This window comes from Eriocheir sinensis, chromosome 9 (genome assembly GCF_024679095.1).
Source record: "Eriocheir sinensis breed Jianghai 21 chromosome 9, ASM2467909v1, whole genome shotgun sequence".
NCBI lineage: Eukaryota > Metazoa > Arthropoda > Malacostraca > Decapoda > Varunidae > Eriocheir > Eriocheir sinensis.
In genome coordinates, this window is record NC_066517.1 from 19,772,893 (window position 1) to 19,791,775 (window position 18,883).

Below are 18,883 nucleotides of genomic sequence, written 5' to 3' on the forward strand. Positions count from 1 at the left end.
GTTTTCTTTTCTCCTCCTCTTTCGCTGCCTGATACATGAGATGAATAGAAGGGTGACGCGTGTGTGTGTGGGGGTGGGGGGGGGGGCGTGTGCGTGCGAAATTACGAGCGTATTCATGTTAGAGAAAAAAAAAATGGTTTGTGTCATTTCTAAATTAACAAGAACATAATTATGGCAGATGGAAACGTGTGTGTGTGTGTGTGTGTGTGTGTGTGTGTGTGTGTGTGTGTGTGTGTGTGTGTGTGTGTGTGTGTGTGTGTGTGTGTGTGTGTGTGTGTGTGTGTGTGTGTGTGTGTGTGTGTGTGTGTGTGTGTGTGTGTGTGTGTGTGTGTGTGTGTGTGTGTGTGTGTGTGTGTGGTGAGGTAATGTCAATGTTGGAGGGAGAAGGAGGACATAATTAATCAAGCAAAACAGTGTCAGAGAAATGGAGACAGACGCGGATATACATACATGAACACACACACACACACACACACACACACACACACACACACACACACACACAGGGGAGATAAGACAAATGATACATATACAAAACGTGTAAATATTTTTCCCAATAAATTAAAAGCGAGAGAGAGAGAGAGAGAGAGAGAGAGAGAGAGAGAGAGAGAGAGAGAGAGAGAGAGAGAGAGAGAGAGAGAGAGAGAGAGAGAGAGAGAGAGAGAGAGAGAGAGAGAGAGAGAGAGAGAGAGAGAGAATGGAGGCAGCATATAAAAAAAAACTAGGTTACAGATAATATATAAGAAAGTGTGGGAGGCGAAAATTTGATGAGTCAGAGGTGGGATAAGAAAAGGGGAAAGATGAGGGGCTGAGAATTTAGTGACAGCTAGAAGGGAAGGGAGAGATAAGATAAATAAAATAAATAAAATAAATAAATAAAATAAAGAAAATAAAGAAAAGAAGATAAAGAAAAATGACGGGGGAGAAAAAGGAGGGCAGGTGTGATGTGATGTACCCAACGGAGGCGAAAATAATGAAGGGGAAACTAATGAAGAAAAAACAAGCAAAAATTAGGCCACTGGAACACAGGAAAAGGAAGTGAGGAAGAGGAAGAGATGGCGGTAAAAGGCAAGAGGAGCGAAGAGGAAGTAAAATAAGGCTGAGGAAAAACAGGAACGAGGAGGAATGGAAATAGGAAGTAGGTCACAGGAAACACGGGAAACAGGAAATACGTCACACACAGGAAATACGGGAAATAGGAGATAGGTCACACACAGAGGGAACATGGGAAATAGGAAATAGGTTACAAACACGGGAAACACGGGAAATAGGAAATAGGTCATACACACAGGGAACACGGGAAACAGGAAATAGGTCATACACACAGGGAACACGGGAAACAGGAAATAGGTCATACACACAGGGAACACGGGAAATAGGAAATAGGTCACGGAAACACAGAAAAAGGAAGCGAGGAGGAGGAAGGTGTGGCAGTAATAAGCAAGAGGAGCGAAGAGGAAGAAAAAGAGGATGAGGAAAAGCAGGTACGGGGAGGAGTGGAAATGGGAAAGGGCGACAGAAAGAGTGTGGGGAGAAGGGAAAGATTAGGAGAGGAGGAGGGAGAAAAAGGGGGAAATATGAGAAATAGGAGGTAGAAAGAGGGAGTAAAAGGCGAAGGGAGAAAAAGGAGGTAAGGAAACGGTAGAAATAAAGTAGGTAGGGGGAGGAGGACAAATAAAATCAAAGGAAAGGAGAAAATAAGTAAATAGAGAAAGAGAAGAGAAAAATTAATGAGGAAAAATAGCAAGGAAAAAGTGGAAAAATTAACTGGATGAGAAGAAAATGGGAAAGGTAAAAAAAAAACAGAAAGAGGAAGGAATAGAGAGGGAAAGAAAGGTAAAAGAAAAAAAAAGGAAAGTGGTGGAAGAGGGAGTCAGGGGGGGGGGGGGGGGGAAGACCTTGACACCTGCTTTAATAACCTGTATGGATCATTAACTCTTATTTACACGGGTAGTTAAGAGACACGTGAACGGCACACAATTACTGAGCCTCGTTATGTGTGTGTGCGTGTGCATGTGTGTGTGTGTGTGTGTGTGTGTGTGTGTGTGTGTGTGTGTGTGTGTGTGTGTGAACCCGATCCACTTAAAGTTCACAAGATGATTAAAGAGAAAAATTATCCCATCACTTAAAACTTATAACAAACTTTCCTCTAAAAAAAATGTAAATATGAAAATGAAAAAATAAATAGTCTGAATAATTAAACTACAACATGGCGAAGCGGGAAAAAAGAAAACTGAAAATCAAACTAAAAAGGGAAAGAAATACAAAGAACAAATAATCAAAACGAGAAGTAAGAAAAAAAAAGAAAATAAAGAAACCCAAAAAATAAAAGGAGGAAGAGAAAGCAGCACACACACACACAAAAAAAAAAAAACGAAACCTGAATACAAGGCGACAATGGAAACGCATAAAGGAATAACAAGGAGGAGGAGGAGGAGGAGGAGGAGGAGGAGGAGAAAGAAGAAGAAGAAGAAGAAGGAACATTTTTCAATATACAGTCGCAGAAACATGACCTAAATCAGGACTCCGAGGACCTTAACCCTCCTCCTCTTCGTCCTCCTCCTCCTCCTCCTCCTCCTCCTCCTCCTCCTCCTCCTCTTCCTCCTCCTTCTTTTCTTCATCCTCCTCCTCCTCCTTCTCTTCTTCATTCTTCTCCGCCTCCCTGTCAATATCCGTCTCGCTGGTTCGCGGATGATTTTATTTTCGCAAGATCTGATTAATGTAAAGATTAAAATTCGTAATCTCACTTAAAAGGGATTAACTTAGGCTCTGATGTGCGTGCGTGAGTGTACGTGTGCGTGTGCGTGTGTGTGTGTGTGTGTGTGTGTGTGTGTGTGTGTGTGTGTTAAGAATTTAATCATGATATTTTTTTTTCTGGGTCTGCTACACTTTCTCTCTTTTCTTTTTAACATTTACTTATAAAAGAAGTTTTTTTTTATAACAGAACCCACCAACCACTCCTCTAAGTAACTATGTATGTATGTATGTATGTATGTATGTAAATATGTATGAATGAATGAATGTATGCTTGAATATGTATGTATCATGTATGTATTATAACCATCTATACATCAAGTGTGAATAAGTTATGGAAAAGCATGCGTGTATGTATGTATGAATATATGTATATATGTATGTATATATGTATGTATGTATGTATGTATGTATGTATGTATGTATGTACGTATCATTATGCATTCTGACTCTTTGTACATCAAGAAACATGAAAAAAACTGATGCAAATATGTGTATGTATGTATGTAAGTATTTATGTATGTGCGTGTGTGCGTGAGTACCGTCCAGTAAGTATACCTGTTGAATTTCGCCAGGCAAGTAATGCTTCGCACCGGCAGGTTAATTGGGCGGCGGTGCACGGGTGGGGCAGGTGAGGTGAACTTGCCCAGGTGAACGCGTGGAGGAAAATACACCTGGATTATATTTTAGGGTGGAATTAACTTGCAAACCACGGTGCTCTCATTCTCTCTCTCTCTCTCTCTCTCTCTCTCTCTCTCTGATCTTCTATTCACTTATTCTTTTTCTTCTTCCTCTTTATCTCTAATTCTCTTTAATTTTCTCTTTCCTTTTCATTTGCATTTCCTTTCTTCTTCTACTTTGACTTTCTCGTTCTTTCTCTCCTTCCTCTTTATCTTTAATTCTCTTTCATTCTCTCTTTCCTTTTCATTTTCATCCCCTTTCTTTTAACCTGACCTTTCTATGCCCTTCCTTCCTTCCCTCTCTTTCCTCCCTCCTTCCCTCTCTCCCTTTCTCCACCTCCTCTCCCTCCCTCCACTCTTTCCTGCCCCCTTCCTCCCTCCCTTTCTCCAGCTCCTCTCCCTCCTTCTTTCTTCTTCTCTTCCTCCCTCACTCTCTCTACCTCCTCTTTCTCCTTCTTTCTTCTTCCCTTCGTCCCTCAGTTTCTCCACCTCCTTTCCCTCCTTCCTTCTCCTTCTTCCCTTCCTCCCTCCCTTTCTCCAGCTCCTCTTCCTACTTCCTTCTCCTCCTTCCCTTCCTCCTTCCTTCCCTCCCTCACGCACGAATTCGCCTTCCTTCAATATCTTGTTATCAAATCATATAATCCAAGTGTTCGTGTGAGTGTTAGAACGAAAGAGGGAGAGAGGGAAGGAGAGAGAGGGAGGGAAGGAGGGAAGCAGTAAGTGCTGGAATCGAGGAAAGAAAATGTAGAAGAAAAAGAGCAAGTATAAGAACGAAAAGAACACGAAGGGACAAGAGAAAAAAATATTAGGTAAAGAAACAGAGGAAGGGGAGACAGAGGAAACGAAGGAAGGAAGGAACAGAAGGAAGAAAAGGAGAAGAAGAAAAAAAGGAAAAAAGTGAAGAAAGTGAAAAAAAGAAGAAGTGTGGAAACGAAAACAAGGCGAAGGACGAGAGAGAAAAAAAATATTAGGTAAAGAAACACAGGAAGGGGAGACAGAGGAAACGAAGGAAGGAAGGAACAGAATGAAGAAAAGGAGACACGGAAGATATGAAAGGGAGAAGAGAGGGGAGAGTAAAACAGTGAATAAGCGTTAAAAAGGGGGAAGGGAAGAAGGGAGGGAGCGAACTAAAAAAGGAAAGTGAGAGGGAGACAGGGAGGGAGATAAGGGAAAACAGGGGGAGGAAAAAGAGATATAAATAGAGGGAAAAAAAATTATAGCGTCAGTCTATATACGGAACAGAACAGAGACAGACAGACAGACACAAACAGATACAGACTCAGACAAACAGAAAGACAGACAAACAGAAAAAAGACAGGCAAAGAAAAAAATAAACAAACAAAGAGAAATAGACAAACGCAAATAGGAAAATAAAAAGACAAACAGACAGGCAGATAAAAACAGACAGGCAGACACAGAGAAAGAAAATATAGACAAATAAAGAGAAATAAAGACAAACGCAAATAGAAAAATAAAAACAGACAAACAGACAGACAGATAAAACGACAGGCACACACAGAGAAAGAAAAATATACAGACAAAGAGAAATACAAGCGAACAGAAAGAGGGAAAACATTGAAGAAAAAAAGAAAGGAAAATGGCACACTATCAGAACAGACGAAGGTGACCCGGAGTAAAAACCTTGAGTGTGTCGGTCCCAGAAATAGCGGTGTAACGTTTTCCTTTTTTTTTTTTTTTTTTCTCTCAAGGGGGAAGTTAAAAATAAAGTAGTGCCCCTTACCACCAGAATCACGAGGCAGGTGAAAGAAAACGGTAAGTGCTTATTTGCTTTGTGTCCGCCCGCCAATCAGAGGCAAGAACACTGCTTGGCCAAGAATAGTTTTGACCAATCATGATTAGGCATGCACGGAGAGAGAGAGAGAGAGAGAGAGAGAGAGAGAGAGAGAGAGAGAGAGAGAGAGAGAGAGTATTGTTATCGTTGAAATGGAGTTTGTGTGAGTGTTTTTGTTCGTGTTTGTTTGCTCTCTCTCTCTCTCTCACCAATAATGACTTTCGTAAATCAATAAGTAAACATAAAAAACAAATCTGACAAACAATGACTCTCTCTCTCTCTCTCTCTCTCTCTCAATCAACGCGAGTCACGGTACAAAACTCATTCTTCTAATCAATATTCAACAATTTGCACCTTATAATTCGCTGTGTGCATGCGTGTGTGTGTGTGTGTGTGTGTGTGTGTGTGTGTGTGTGTGTGTGTGTGTGTGTGTGTGTGAGAGAGAGAGAGAGAGAGAGAGAGAGAGAGAGAGAGAGAGAGAGAGAGAGAGAGAGAGAGAGAGTTGTGTAGGTGTAGAGGCGATTTGTGTACCTAAAGAAGTTAACGGTTTGTGTGTGTGTGTGTGTGTGTGTGTGTGTGTGTGTGTGTGTGTGTGTGTGTGTGTGTGTGTGTGTGTTTTATGATGATGATGATATATGGTTAGTATGGTGATAAAAAAGTGTATGTAATGAAGTGTGTGTGTGTGTGTGTGTGTGTGTGTGTGTGTGTGTGTGTGTGTGTGTGTGTGTGTGTGTAGAGGTAAAAATAAATATGTGGGTGGTGTATGTTTATGATTCTGACATGTGTAGGCGACACCAATAAATAACACATAAACGATGGGAATTGAGAGTGATAACATATGTGAGACAGACAGTGAGAGTAAAAAAATATCGATATTGACATGTTAAAGTGACTGACGTATTGAAGTGACTGACGTGTTGAAATGTCACGTGTTACAACCCACACGTCAAAACAAACTGAATCACATCTGGTTAAATTAAAGACACCCCTAACAAATTGTCTTTAATACGTGCCTCAGAATTAGACAAATGAAAAAAAAAATAATCAGATATGATGATACGTTGATTTGTTGATGGGAATACGATTGATTGTTTTAACAGGGGATTGGAAAGTTATATATGGAGCAGCGCCTACCGGGGTCTCTTTGTTTCTTTTTTTGTTTTGTTGCCCTTCAGCTGTCTCCCTTGCTGTAAAAAAATATGAGAGGAGTGGAGGATCGTGATGAGAAATAGGAGAGTGCGATGAACGTAGGGAGAAGAACATTAGAGGAGGAGGAGGAGGAGGGGGAGGGAAATTACAGAAACACTAAGTAAGGAAACCGGTTACTCTGATGGATGAAAAAAAATAAAAAGGAACAGTAGATTAATAAGACAAAAAGTGAAAAGAAAATTAAAAAGAGAGATAGTGACACTGTTAAAAGCCGACTCAACGCCCTCAGTCTCCTCATGACCTTGTGTACCCTTGTGAGCAGTAATGTGTGGGTGTGTGCGTCACGATGTTATACGGTGGAGGGAGACGGACAAAGGACGAGGGGTGAACGGTTACTTTTGAACTTGTTGATGATTCAGACTTTTACTCGGGGGGGAAGAGGAAGTGGGATATTTACGATGTTAAACGTGAATACAGTGTTAGCATCGGTACACTTAATGGAGAATGGGAAGTGCCTTACATACGAAGTTAGCGTGGATAACAGTGTTGGTAGTGGAGTTAGTGGTTGTTGGTGCGCATAATGGGAGGAAGGGAGAGTCTTATATATGAGGTTACCGTGAATATAGTGACAGCAGTGGTGTTGGTGGTAGTGGTGATATTGGTTGACTATGAAAAAATGACACGAGGGAAAGACATGGAGAAAAAAGTAAAAGAATATGAGAAAAAGAGAAGGTCGGGCAACATGAGCTAAAAATGAGTCCAGAGAGCAATAAAGATAACGTAAGGGGAAGAAATGAGACAAAGTAACAACGAATGATAATAAGAGAAGGTAAGGAAGGGGCAACAGGTGAAGTTATGTGAATGTCGTGTTTGTAGTGGTGCTGGTTGTCATATCAGTCCATATAATGTGTAATGGATGAAGTTAAGTTTAAAATAGTGTTGGTAGTAGTGTTTATGATGGCATTCCTACACTAAAGAGCAAAGTTAACTTAGATCTAGTGTCAATAGTGGTGCTAATGATGCTACGGCTATATTAATTGGACGGAGGAACTTGCTAATTTGTCAAAGTAAGGAAAGCAGTGTTATTAATGGTGTATAATGGTGTTGATGATAACGTGTTTGTTTGTGTGTTCCAGGAGCCGAGATCGTGTTTGGGGACGAGAGCGGCGGCGTGAGTCTCCTGAACGTGCTCACCCTCATCGTCACTCCCCTCGTCTCAAACTTTACCTTCGTGAGTACACCTGTTACCTGTTAAAGCCCCCCCCCCACCCCCCCCACCCACCCCCATCTGTGTCTTACCTGATGTGTTGTGTTGTGGGGTGGATATGGATTGGTGTGGATGTGTGTAAATGGGGGGGAAGGAAGTTGTGTCATGTGTTACTACCTGTTCAACCCTCCACCCCTCCTTCCATGAACCTGTGTGTATACCTAGTGTGTTGTGACGTGTGGGCGGTGTGGATGTGTGTTGAGGGGGAGGAGGAGGTTGTGTTGGATGGATTTTGTCATGTCTTGCTACCGATAAGCCCTCCCCCTCTCTTTATCGGTGTGTTCTGGTGTGTTGGGTTTGTGGGGTGGATGTGTATTGAGGAGGTGATATTATGAGTGTCCGTGTGTGTGATGAGGGGGGCACAATGTATTACCGGTATGTTTTTTTTGTGTGTGTTGTTATATAGCTGATGTCTTGTGTGGGGAGGTGTGTGTGTGTGCGTGTGTGTGTGTGAGAGAGAGAGAGAGAGAGAGAGAGAGAGAGAGAGAGAGAGAGAGAGAGAGAGAGAGAGAGAGAGAGAGAGAGAGAAAAGCCGGTTACCCAGGCAGCCGGCCAGCTTGTTAGGCAGCCAGACAAAACACACACACACGCACACACACACACACACACACACACACACACACACACACACACACACACACACACATACATTGACCCATCTCAATGTTGCACAAGTTAAAGTCATAACCTTCAGTGAATTTCTCCGAGCAAGGTCATGAGGTCAAATTTAAAGGTAGCTGCTCCACTTAGAAGAAAAGAAAGAGGAAAAACATGAACCAGAACAAGGAGAACAATAACAGGCAGAACAAGAAGAAAACTAACATTGAGAAGAGAAATCAAGAGCAATAATGATATAGCAACAATACAAAGGACAACAACAACAACAACAACAACAACAACAATAAACATAATAATAATAATAATAATAATAATAATAATAATAATAATAATAATAATAATAATAATAATAATAATAATACAGGCCAGGCGTAAAATCAATTTCACACCCCAAGAGGCACATACGACATTTCACGAGCGAGCATAAACCTGTGTGTGTGTGTGTGTGTGTGTGTGTGTGTGTGTGTGTGTGTAGTAATGGCAATAGTCTGTGTTTCAGCGTCGCCTAAACGTGGAGGAATTCGATGTGTCTCCTGACAAGAAATACATCCTTCTCAAGCATGACATTCTGCAGGTAAGGACATAGAACACTAGGGATGAATATAAATTACGAAATAGAGGAGTAAAACTAAACAAGTCACCCATAAAACATCTGAATTTTTTAAAGCCACACAGAAAATGGTTTAAAGGGACAAACGAATGTATATAAATGAGTGGTGTTGATTGAACTGGTAGAGCCATTGTTGATATATGGAAGCTGTTTGAGTAATACAGATGTTACAGGGAAGAGATTGATGGTTAATAAATTGAGGTCACAGGTAAGGATGAAGCACAAATAAGGGATATAACTGTAAGCAAAAGGTTGATTAGAAAAAGATGTATCGTATCCATCATCACCTTCAACCACCATCACCACCACTAAATTATTATCACCATTTCAGTAACGTTATCATCCCTTCTTTTACCAGCCCAATAAAGAAGATGAATAAGTGATGTCACATGCAATAAAAATGAAGAGAAAATGGAGCAAAACGAAAGCAAAATGCGTTAGATATTTAGATGCCTTTTACCACCATCACCACCACCACCATCACCACCACCACCATCACCACCACCACCATCCCCACCATCACCATAACTATCACCAATCCAATAACTCCATCACCCCTTCTTTCATCACCTTAAAGAAATATAGATAGATAACTAATGCCGTATATAAGGATAAAACACAGGTAAATGAGGAATTGGGAAAAAAAGGGAAGTTAAATATATAAGTAATCGTTTTTTTCTTCGTTATCATCACCACCACCACCATCACCAATCCAATCAGTCGATAACCCATTCATTATCACCACTACCACCAATGTAGGAATAAATAAAAAAAGAAATGAAAAAATAGGAAACCGAGAGAAGTGAAATCTAATTAATAATCGTTACTCACAACCACAACCAACATTCCGATCAGTCTATCACTATTCTCTACCATCATCATCACCACCATCACCCCATGCAAGAATAAAAGGGAGAGAAATGAAGATAATGGAAAACGGGGACAGTAAAATTTAATTACTAATCGATTTTCACCACAACCACCACCACAATCAGCACCACCATCACCATCACCACCATCACCCCATGCAAGAATAAAAGAGAGAGAAATGAAGATATTGGAAAACGGGGACAGTAAAGTTTAATTACTAATCAATTTTCACCACCACCATCACCATCACCACCACCATCACCATCACCACCATCACCCCATGCAAGAATAAAAGAGAGAGAAATGAAGATATTGGAAAACGAGGACAGTAAAGTTTAATTACTAATCGATTTTCATCACCACCACTACAATCAGCACCACCATCACCATCACCACCACCCCAGGAAAGGATGACATAGAGAAATTAAGAAATATGAAAACGAGAACAGTAAAATTTAATATAATAACGAATCGATTTTCACCACCACCACCACAATCATCACCACCATCACCATCACCATCACCACCACCCCAGGAAAGGATGAAATAGAGAAATTAAGAAATATGAAAACGAGAACAGTAAAATTTAATACAACAACAAATCGATTTTCACCACCCCATCGCCATTCCAATAAGTTAATCACCTATTCCTCATCACCACCATCACCACCACCACCACCATTGCAATAATTCAGTCACCAATTCCACCTCCAACACCACCACCAAATTATCGAACCCTGGCTCTCTCCCAACAACGGAGTGACAGGCAGACTTTCATAATACCTCTTGTTTCCTAGGTTTATCCCCTCCTCCTCTTCCTCCTCCTCCCCTCTCTTTATCCCTCTGTCTCGTGACTTTATTACTTCAATATTGAACTTAAACCTTGTATATTTTCCTCCCTTTTCCCTTTCTCCCTTTTTTAAATCTTTCCTTTCATGTTGTTTGTTCTCTTCCTCCACCTACTCCTCCTATTGTTATTCTTTCTCCTCCTCCTCCTCCTCCTCCTACCCCTCCTCCTCCTCCCCCACCAACTCCTTCCTATTTGTTCTTTTTTTTTCCTTCTCCTCCCCCTACTCCATCTTTCCGTTTTTACCTCTTTAAAAAAAATAATAATCATTTTCAACAACTGAATGGATGTCTATTTCAAGTTTTATTTTCTGACATGGGCTACCTTTCTCTCTCTCTCTCTCTCTCTCTCTCTCTCTCTCTCTCTCTCTCTCTCTCTCTCTCTCTCCAAGAAATGGTAGTTAGGTGCATGCAATATATATGATAATTTTCCATTTTTTTCTGCTTTACATGAATTTCTTAGGTCTAGTAAATTGTGTGTGTGTGTGTGTGTGTATGTGTGTGTGTGTGTGTGTGTGTGTGTGTGTAAACAAAAAATTAGGTCATGTGTGCATAAAACGAGTGGCAGCTGTACGTGATTCTCTCTCTCTCTCTCTCTCTCTCTCTCTCTCTCTCTCTCTCTCTCTCTCTCTCTCTCTCTCTCATTTCCTGTATCTTTTTTTTCAGTTGTAATTTCCAATTTTTCCTTCATTTATTTTCTTCCTGGTGTTACTTTATCCTTCATTAACAGGACCTTTTTTCTCATATCCTGGTTTTGACACACACACACACACACACACACACACACACACACACACACACACACACACACACACACACACACAAACACACGCACACGAGGCCTCCCAAAATTAGGTTAAAAATTATAAAAAAAAAAGTTTGCGGCAAAACCTCCCAACATTCCTGCCACAGTTATAATTTTTTTTCTATCACATTATATAATTATTCACCTGTAATCCAACTGAGTCTGGGTATAATTAAGCCGTTATTAGATTGTTGGCGCCTGTTATTAAACTATTCCGCGCAGCAAATTGTTTCAAATCTTGTTATTTTCACATTTACTAGATTAAGGTTTGTTTGTGTGTGTTGGACTCTGCTCTAAATTATTACTGTTATTACTGTTATTACTATACTCATTATCATTGCTTTATCAACATCTTATCCCTAATTAACATGTAATCAGAAGAAATAACGAGAGAGAGAGAGAGAGAGAGAGAGAGAGAGAGAGAGCCACAGCCTACGTAAGACTTTAAAAAAATGAATAAATATATACACACAGTAATCGAGAGAGAGAGAGAGAGAGAGAGAGAGAGAGAGAGAGAGAGAGAGAGAGAGAGAGAGAGAGAGAGAGAGAGAGAGAGAGAGAGAGAGAGCCACAGCCTACGTAAAACTTTAAAAAAAAAAGAATAAATAAATAGAGTAATCGTTAAGAGATCAACCAACATAACTTCACCAGACGTAACAATAAACAATATAATAAAGCTAATAATAATGATAATTATTAACAATGAAGAAAAATCCACTTGTAACAGTCAATAATAATAATGAAGCACAACAATAATGATGAGAAAAACAATAATTACAACTAACAACAGTAATGAAAAATAATAATGATAATGATAATGATAATGATAATAATAATAATAATAATAATAATAATAATAATAATAATGAAGAAAATCCACTTGTAATATCAGTCTATAATAACAATAATGATAAGAATAACAACATTTACAATTAACAGAAGTCATGAAAAAGTCCACCATTAACAGAGGAGTGAAAGGGAAAGCGAAGAAAGGGAAAGAAGGGAAAAAAGAAAAGAAAAAACGGGAAATGAAGGTGAAGAAATAATGGGTACGAGAGGTGTCGATCAAAAGGGAAAGGAGAATCTCAAAACGCACTTACCTCGTCTATTTCCTCGTCTTCCGCCGTACCGCCCCCTCCGAGTCCTTGTTCGTGCCCTACACATCACGGAAACACACCGCGTGGCCCTCACAACGCAAAGTAGAACACGTAAAATGAGGTAAACGGCGATAAACAAGCGGCCGAGTTTCCTTCCTTTCCGGACAGCCCTCGGTGATGTCACGTGGGCGGCTTTTTATATCAAGGTCACGCAATGGAGAAAGTTTAAGGTTGCGTTCTGATGATTACTCGCCTTTGAGCCTAAATTATCATGATCTGAGTATTTAAGCAGGAAAAACACTTCAATTTGAATAGGTAAAGTTATGTTTCTATTAACGGAACAGACAAAATATCAATGATTAACCGTTATGTGATACGGTTTTAGCCGACTCCCACGTGGATGTTTCAGAGACGAGAACGAGATAGATTAATGAAGTCGCAAGGATAAAACAGTAAAGAGAGGGGATTTAAGAAAAGAGAGAGATATCAGCTAGTTTTAAATAGAAAATGTATTACGCCTTTTAATCACTAGCCTCGCATACGATCCTCAAACCGACGGCGGAAGTTATTCGATGCAGTGACGTTGAATTTACGGACGACACATGATACTGAGACCCTTACTTTATACTACATGATATAGCACATGATTCTAAGATATAAGGGAAGTATACGGTTTATAAGGGAAGTGAAGGCAGGTAGGCGTTCGGGGAGTGGTGAAGGGGAAAGGGAGGCGAAATATACGACCTTTAAAAGTAAGTAAACGAAATATCGATGAGAGAGAGAGAGAGAGAGAGAGAGAGAGAGAGAGAGAGAGAGAGAGAATGTTCATGTTAGTAGCAAGCAAGGAGACTTAATACAGATGAAGCTGTTAAGTAAATTTTCCAAGCAGTTGCAAGTAAGGCCACCTAACATCTACTCTGAGAAAACGACAATTTGTAAGGGTAACTTGATTGGTTTTATGGTATATACGCATACTTTCCAACGTGCTACATTAACTATCACTGAACAATGGTTATTTTATTAGTTATCCCCGTAATATAAGGCAAAGAGGCGGGTTGTATGGGAAATGAAAGCAGTATAAGGGGAGAAATGATGGATGGATGACCACGAAATATATCTACATTCTATATTTACGAAAAAAACTTTAATATCTGAAAGTACACGATATTTTGAGTCGTGTATAGTAAACTAGGTGATAAAGTGCATAGTTATCCTCGTAATACAAAGCAAATAGACGGCTTGTAAGGGAAATGAAAACAAAAAAAGGGGAAATGAAGGGGTGACTGCGGAATATATCTACATCAACGGAAAAAAAAAATAATAGCTAAAAGTCTACGATAGGGAGACATTTCCGCTAAACTAGGTGATAAAAATACGCAGCTGCCCCGTCATATAAGGCCAAGAGGTGGTTTATGAGGAGGGTGAAGGCAGTTATGTGAGGATGTGGAGGGGAAGGAAGGATGGACGAGACACAAGTAGGCTCGGCAATACTATTCACATGTCAGCCGAAAATAACTGATGGAGGGAATGTGTAGCTTGGTCCAAAGAAAAGGCAATAAGGGGCATATTATAAGACATTTCTCCGCCCAAACACACATATTTGACAAGGCTTTCGTAGGAGTTGTGGGCATTTCCAGGAGTAGTTTGATGACCCTGGTGGTAGTTTGACCCTTCTTCTGTACAATGAACCCGAAGAAACACGCATTAGAACCCGACTGACCCCCTCTTTGGCCTTTAGAAATAGCTGATGTGAGAAGCGAAAGTCTTACAATACCGATCTAAGAGTCTTTTCAGGGAAGGGGGAGCAATGGATAAGGAGTGGTGGGGGTTTACCGTGACATATTCTTCCTACCATTGAGTTATTTCTCTCCTCACCACATGACCACACCATCTGAGGCCTGACTTCATCACCCCTGTAGCACTTTCATTCCCTTCCAGTATTATCATCACATGCTCACGGGGTCGCTGTTACGTATGAGTCTCCTCCAGTGTGCCCTGTTTTATGTTATGTATTCAATTATGTTTTTATCTCGTGTTTTACTGTTTCCCTTAACGCAATTCCTCTTCCCCAGTGACCCTACCCTTCTCGTAAAGATTGATACTGTCCTCTTTTCCTCACACAGAATCGTCATTTCCGACACCTTGCCAAGTATACAGTGCTTGAAATGGACTCTGAGTAAGTAGAAACGCGGTGATATATTAGTTTTGACCTTTATTTTTCTACCTCTTCGTTTCAATTCTCATTATTGATTCTCTCTCTCTCTCTCTCTCTCTCTCTCTCTCTCTCTCGTTCCTATTCTTTCTTCGCTTTCTCCTTTCCCTTTTGATTAACACTTCTTTTCTCGTACCCATTATTTCTTCACTTTCTCGTTCCTTTCTTTTCTTTCTTAACCTTGAAATTACCACGCTCCTCTAGGAATGGGGCCTTTCCTCCACGCCCGCCTTACATATATAGATAAAACTCCCTCCCAGATATGAAAAATACATATATAAAAACTTAAGTAGACTCTAGAAAGTTAGTTAATAAAGACGAGGCTTTTGCAATTTCTCATAAACTTTTCAGCACTAACCCACGCTCTTGTGAATAATGTGATTGATTGATAGTTTACTGTTGCAAATAAACAACAAAGGAGAAGGGAGGAGTATGCCATCCCAACCCCTAGGCAGTACAGAGTGTGATTATACAGCTAAATGTGTATAACAAATATATATGAAAAATATCCCAAAATTTCTCCCAGGTCTCGTGAACCTCCTGGAAATTACTAACGTCCCCACTGTACAAAAATTCCTCACAAAACAAACAAAATTATTGAATCTGTTAATTTGCATTCGTTCCTTAACCTTTCATCGTGCTGCTCCTCTCCCACAACTCAAGAAGAAAAGTAGAAAGAAAGGAAAAAATGTAGAAAGAAGAAGAAAAGAAGAAAAGTGGAAATAAAGAAAGAAGATAGATAGATAAATAAACAGACAGATAGATTGATTGATAGAAAGAATTAACACACCACACGCCACCGATCCACCCATGCCAGATTATCGTACTCAGAGCCTTTTATTTACCGGTTTCTGAGCCATAGATTCTGCCAAAAAACACCAATAATTAACCACTTTAACTATAACTATATATGAAGACAGTTATTGGGGTCAAGGAGGCAGTTTTTGAGTCGGAAATCGGCAAACATAGGAGGCAGATCGGCAAACACAGGAGGTAGAGTACGACAATATGGCACCGTTGCAGTGACCGATCCCACCTAACACACCCGTCATCCCACAGGCGCATGGTCTCGGTGACGCCCTTCCCGTCCCAGGAGGGCCACCCGGCGCTGCAGCACGCCCAGTGGGTCCCCGGGGAGGCGGCGGCGCTCGTCCTGGTGCACCAAAACGACGTGTACTTCAAGGAGTCGCACGCTTCCCCCGTGGTCACGCGCCTCACCACCACGGGGCACACACACCTGGTCTTCAACGGGATCACGGACTACTTGTACCGAGGTGAGCATGGGACGGGGAGGGGGGCAGGAGGCGGCGGGGGAGAGAGAGGGAGGGGGTGTATGTGAGTGTATGTATGTGTGTAGAGTGAAGGTTCTCTGTGTGTGTGTGTGTGTGTGTGTGTGTGTGTGTGTGTGTGTGTGTGTGTGTCTGTGTGTGTGTGTGTGTGTGTGTGTGTGTGTGTGTGTGTAGGTGAAGGTTGTGTACGTAAGAGTTAATTTGTATGGGAAGAGGAAGGGTGATCAAGTGTGGGAGAGGCAATAAAGATGGCAATGGTAATGAGGGTGAGAAAAAGGGTGAAGGGTGAAGGGGAGGGTGTTAATTGGGGTGAGGAGGTGAGGGTAGAAGGTGAAAGTGAAGGAGTAGAGGTAAAGGTGGAGGCATACGCTATAGCTTCGCGTGGCCTCGGTGTTCATCTCCGTCGCATTGAGCTTGGAGACTTAGAGAGTGAAGGTGATGTGAGGGAAGGTGTGTGTGTGTGTGTGTGCGTGTGTGTGTGTGTGTGTGTGTGTGTGTGTGTGTGTGTGTAGGTGAGGGTGTGGCTGTGTACGATGTAGATATGGGTGATTTAGGGTGTATGAATTTGGGTGTGAGTGTGTCCAAAGTGTGGGCGTGAGGGAAGATGGGGAAAGAAAGGAAGGAAGAAAAGAAGAAAAAAAGAAAGAAAGAAAGAAAGGAAGAAAGGAAGAAGGGTTGAAAGAAAGAAAGGAAGGGAGAAAGGAAGAAATGTAGAAAGAAAGAAAGAAAGGAAGGAAGAAGGGTAGAAAGAAAGAAAGAAAGAAAGAAAGAAAGGAAGGAATAAAGGAGGAAAGAAAGAAAGAAAGAAAGAAAGAAAAGTAGAAAATAAAAGTGGATGGAAGAAGGAAAGGAAAAGGAAGGAAGAAATGAAAAAGAATGGAAGGAAGAAAGGAAGAAGAGCAGAAAGAAAGAAAGAAGCAAGGAAGAAAAATAGAAAAGACTAAAGATACATAGATAAACAAATTGACAGATAGGTAGACTGATTGACATAAAGAATTTAACAAAGAAAAAGGGAAGACTCAAAGATTTACTCCTTCCTCAAGTCACTCTTTCTTCCACTTCCTCCATCTCCTCCTCCACTACTTCCTCCTCTTCCACTTTCCTTCAAACACTCATTTCTTTCTCTTATCCACCACTCGATTTCTTCTCTCCTCCACTTTCTCTCTCTCCTTCCTCATTTGTCTTATCTCCTCCCTTCATTACCTCCGTCTCTCCTTCTCTCCTTCCCTCTCTCTCTTCCTCAGTTCATTACCTCCTAGATTTTTTGCATTATTTTTTTCTTTCTCCTTCCATTTTTCTCTGCGGTTCTTCCTCCATTACCTTCTCTCTCTTGCTTCCTCTCTTCTTCTTCTCTTCTTCCTTTTCCTCCTTCTTTATTCTTCCTCCTCTCCGTTTCTTTTATCCCTCTTCTACTTCCTTTTTTTCACTCTCAATTCTTTTTTCTTCTCTCTCTTCTTCTTCTTTTCTTCCTCCTTTATTCCCCCATATAATTTCTTCACTGTTCTCCTTGCCTCCCTTCCTTCCCTTTCTTCCCTTCTTTACTTTCATTCTCTCAGTTCTTCCTTACATCATCTCTTCCCTCCATTCCCTCTTTCTTTTTTCCTTCCATCGTTGTCTATTTTGTCTTCCTCCTCCATTTTTTCTCCTCTTTATAATTCTCTCCTTTCCAAAACGATATTTCTTCCATTTCTTTCTTCATAATTTCTTCCTTCCTTCCTTCTCTTTATTCCTTCCTCCTCCTCCTCCTCCCTTCTTTCTCCTTTCTCCTTTCCCCTCATCATTCTTTACCTTTCCCATTTTTCTTCCATAATTATTTCCCTCCCTCCTTCCTTTCCTTCCCTCTCCACCCGTTACCTCCCTCATCATTCCCTCGCCTCACTCCTTCTCATTCTTTCTCCATTACCTCCTCTCCTACTCTCTTTCCTTTACTCCCTCCCTTTCTTCTTTCACTACCTCCCTTCTCATTCCCTTACCTCACTCCTCTCTGTTCTTCCTCCCTAACCTAACCTAACTCCTCCCTATTCTTCCTCCATTACCTCCTCTCCTCTCTTAATCCCTCTCTTCCTTCTTTCACTACCTCCCTTCTCATTCCATTACCTCACTCCTCCTAATTCTTCCTCCCTAGCTCCTCCCTACTCTTCCTCCATTACCTCCTCTCTCCCTCCCTCCAGAGTACATCCTCCACTCGGTCTCCGCCGTCTGGGCCAGCGGGGAGGGGACAAGGCTGTGCTACGCCACATTCAACGACACCAACGTCCTAGAGATGAAAATCCCACTCTATACGGACATCTACCCGACCATCCAGACTGTGATGTACCCCAAGGTGAGATAGATAGATAGGTATATAGATATAGATAGATAGATAGAGAGAGAGAGAGAGAGAGAGAGAGAGAGAGAGAGAGAGATTGCTAGATAGATAAATAGATATAGATGGAGATATAGATAGATAAAGAGACATTTAGACACATAAAGATAAGGTAGATAGAGATAGATAGATAGATAGATATAGGTAGATGCATAGATAGATAGATAGATAGATAGATAGATAGATAGATTGACAGATAAGTAGATAGGTAGGTAGATAGAGACAGGTAGATAGATAGATACATAGATAGATAAATAGACAGACAAGTAAGTAGGTAGATGGATAGATATAGGTAGATAGATAGATGGATATAGAGATACATACATAGATAAATAAATAGACAGAGAAGTAGATAGGTAGATGGATAGAGCTAGGTGGATAGACAGATGGATATAGGGATACATAAATAGATAGAAAACATATATTTCCAAATCTTCTTTTCCATTTCTTTCTTTTCCTTTTTCTTCAATTTTCCTTTCCTTTTGAACTACCTACTCTTCTCTCATACCCATTATTTTTTCACCTTCTT

General features: G+C 40.8%; 1 protein-coding gene across 3 annotated transcripts in view; it reads left to right on the forward strand.

The window, feature by feature from the left end:
- The window catches only part of LOC126996095 (inactive dipeptidyl peptidase 10-like), an 85,196-nt gene that overhangs the window by 47,929 nt on the left and 18,384 nt on the right, over nucleotides 1-18,883 (forward strand). For all 3 annotated transcript variants that reach the window (XM_050856216.1, XM_050856217.1, XM_050856218.1), the window contains exons 4-8: nucleotides 7,512-7,606; nucleotides 8,760-8,834; nucleotides 14,612-14,664; nucleotides 15,760-15,974; nucleotides 18,161-18,312. In XM_050856216.1, coding sequence (XP_050712173.1) covers nucleotides 7,512-7,606; nucleotides 8,760-8,834; nucleotides 14,612-14,664; nucleotides 15,760-15,974; nucleotides 18,161-18,312 — 590 coding nt within the window. The remainder of the gene's footprint in view (nucleotides 1-7,511; nucleotides 7,607-8,759; nucleotides 8,835-14,611; nucleotides 14,665-15,759; nucleotides 15,975-18,160; nucleotides 18,313-18,883) is intronic.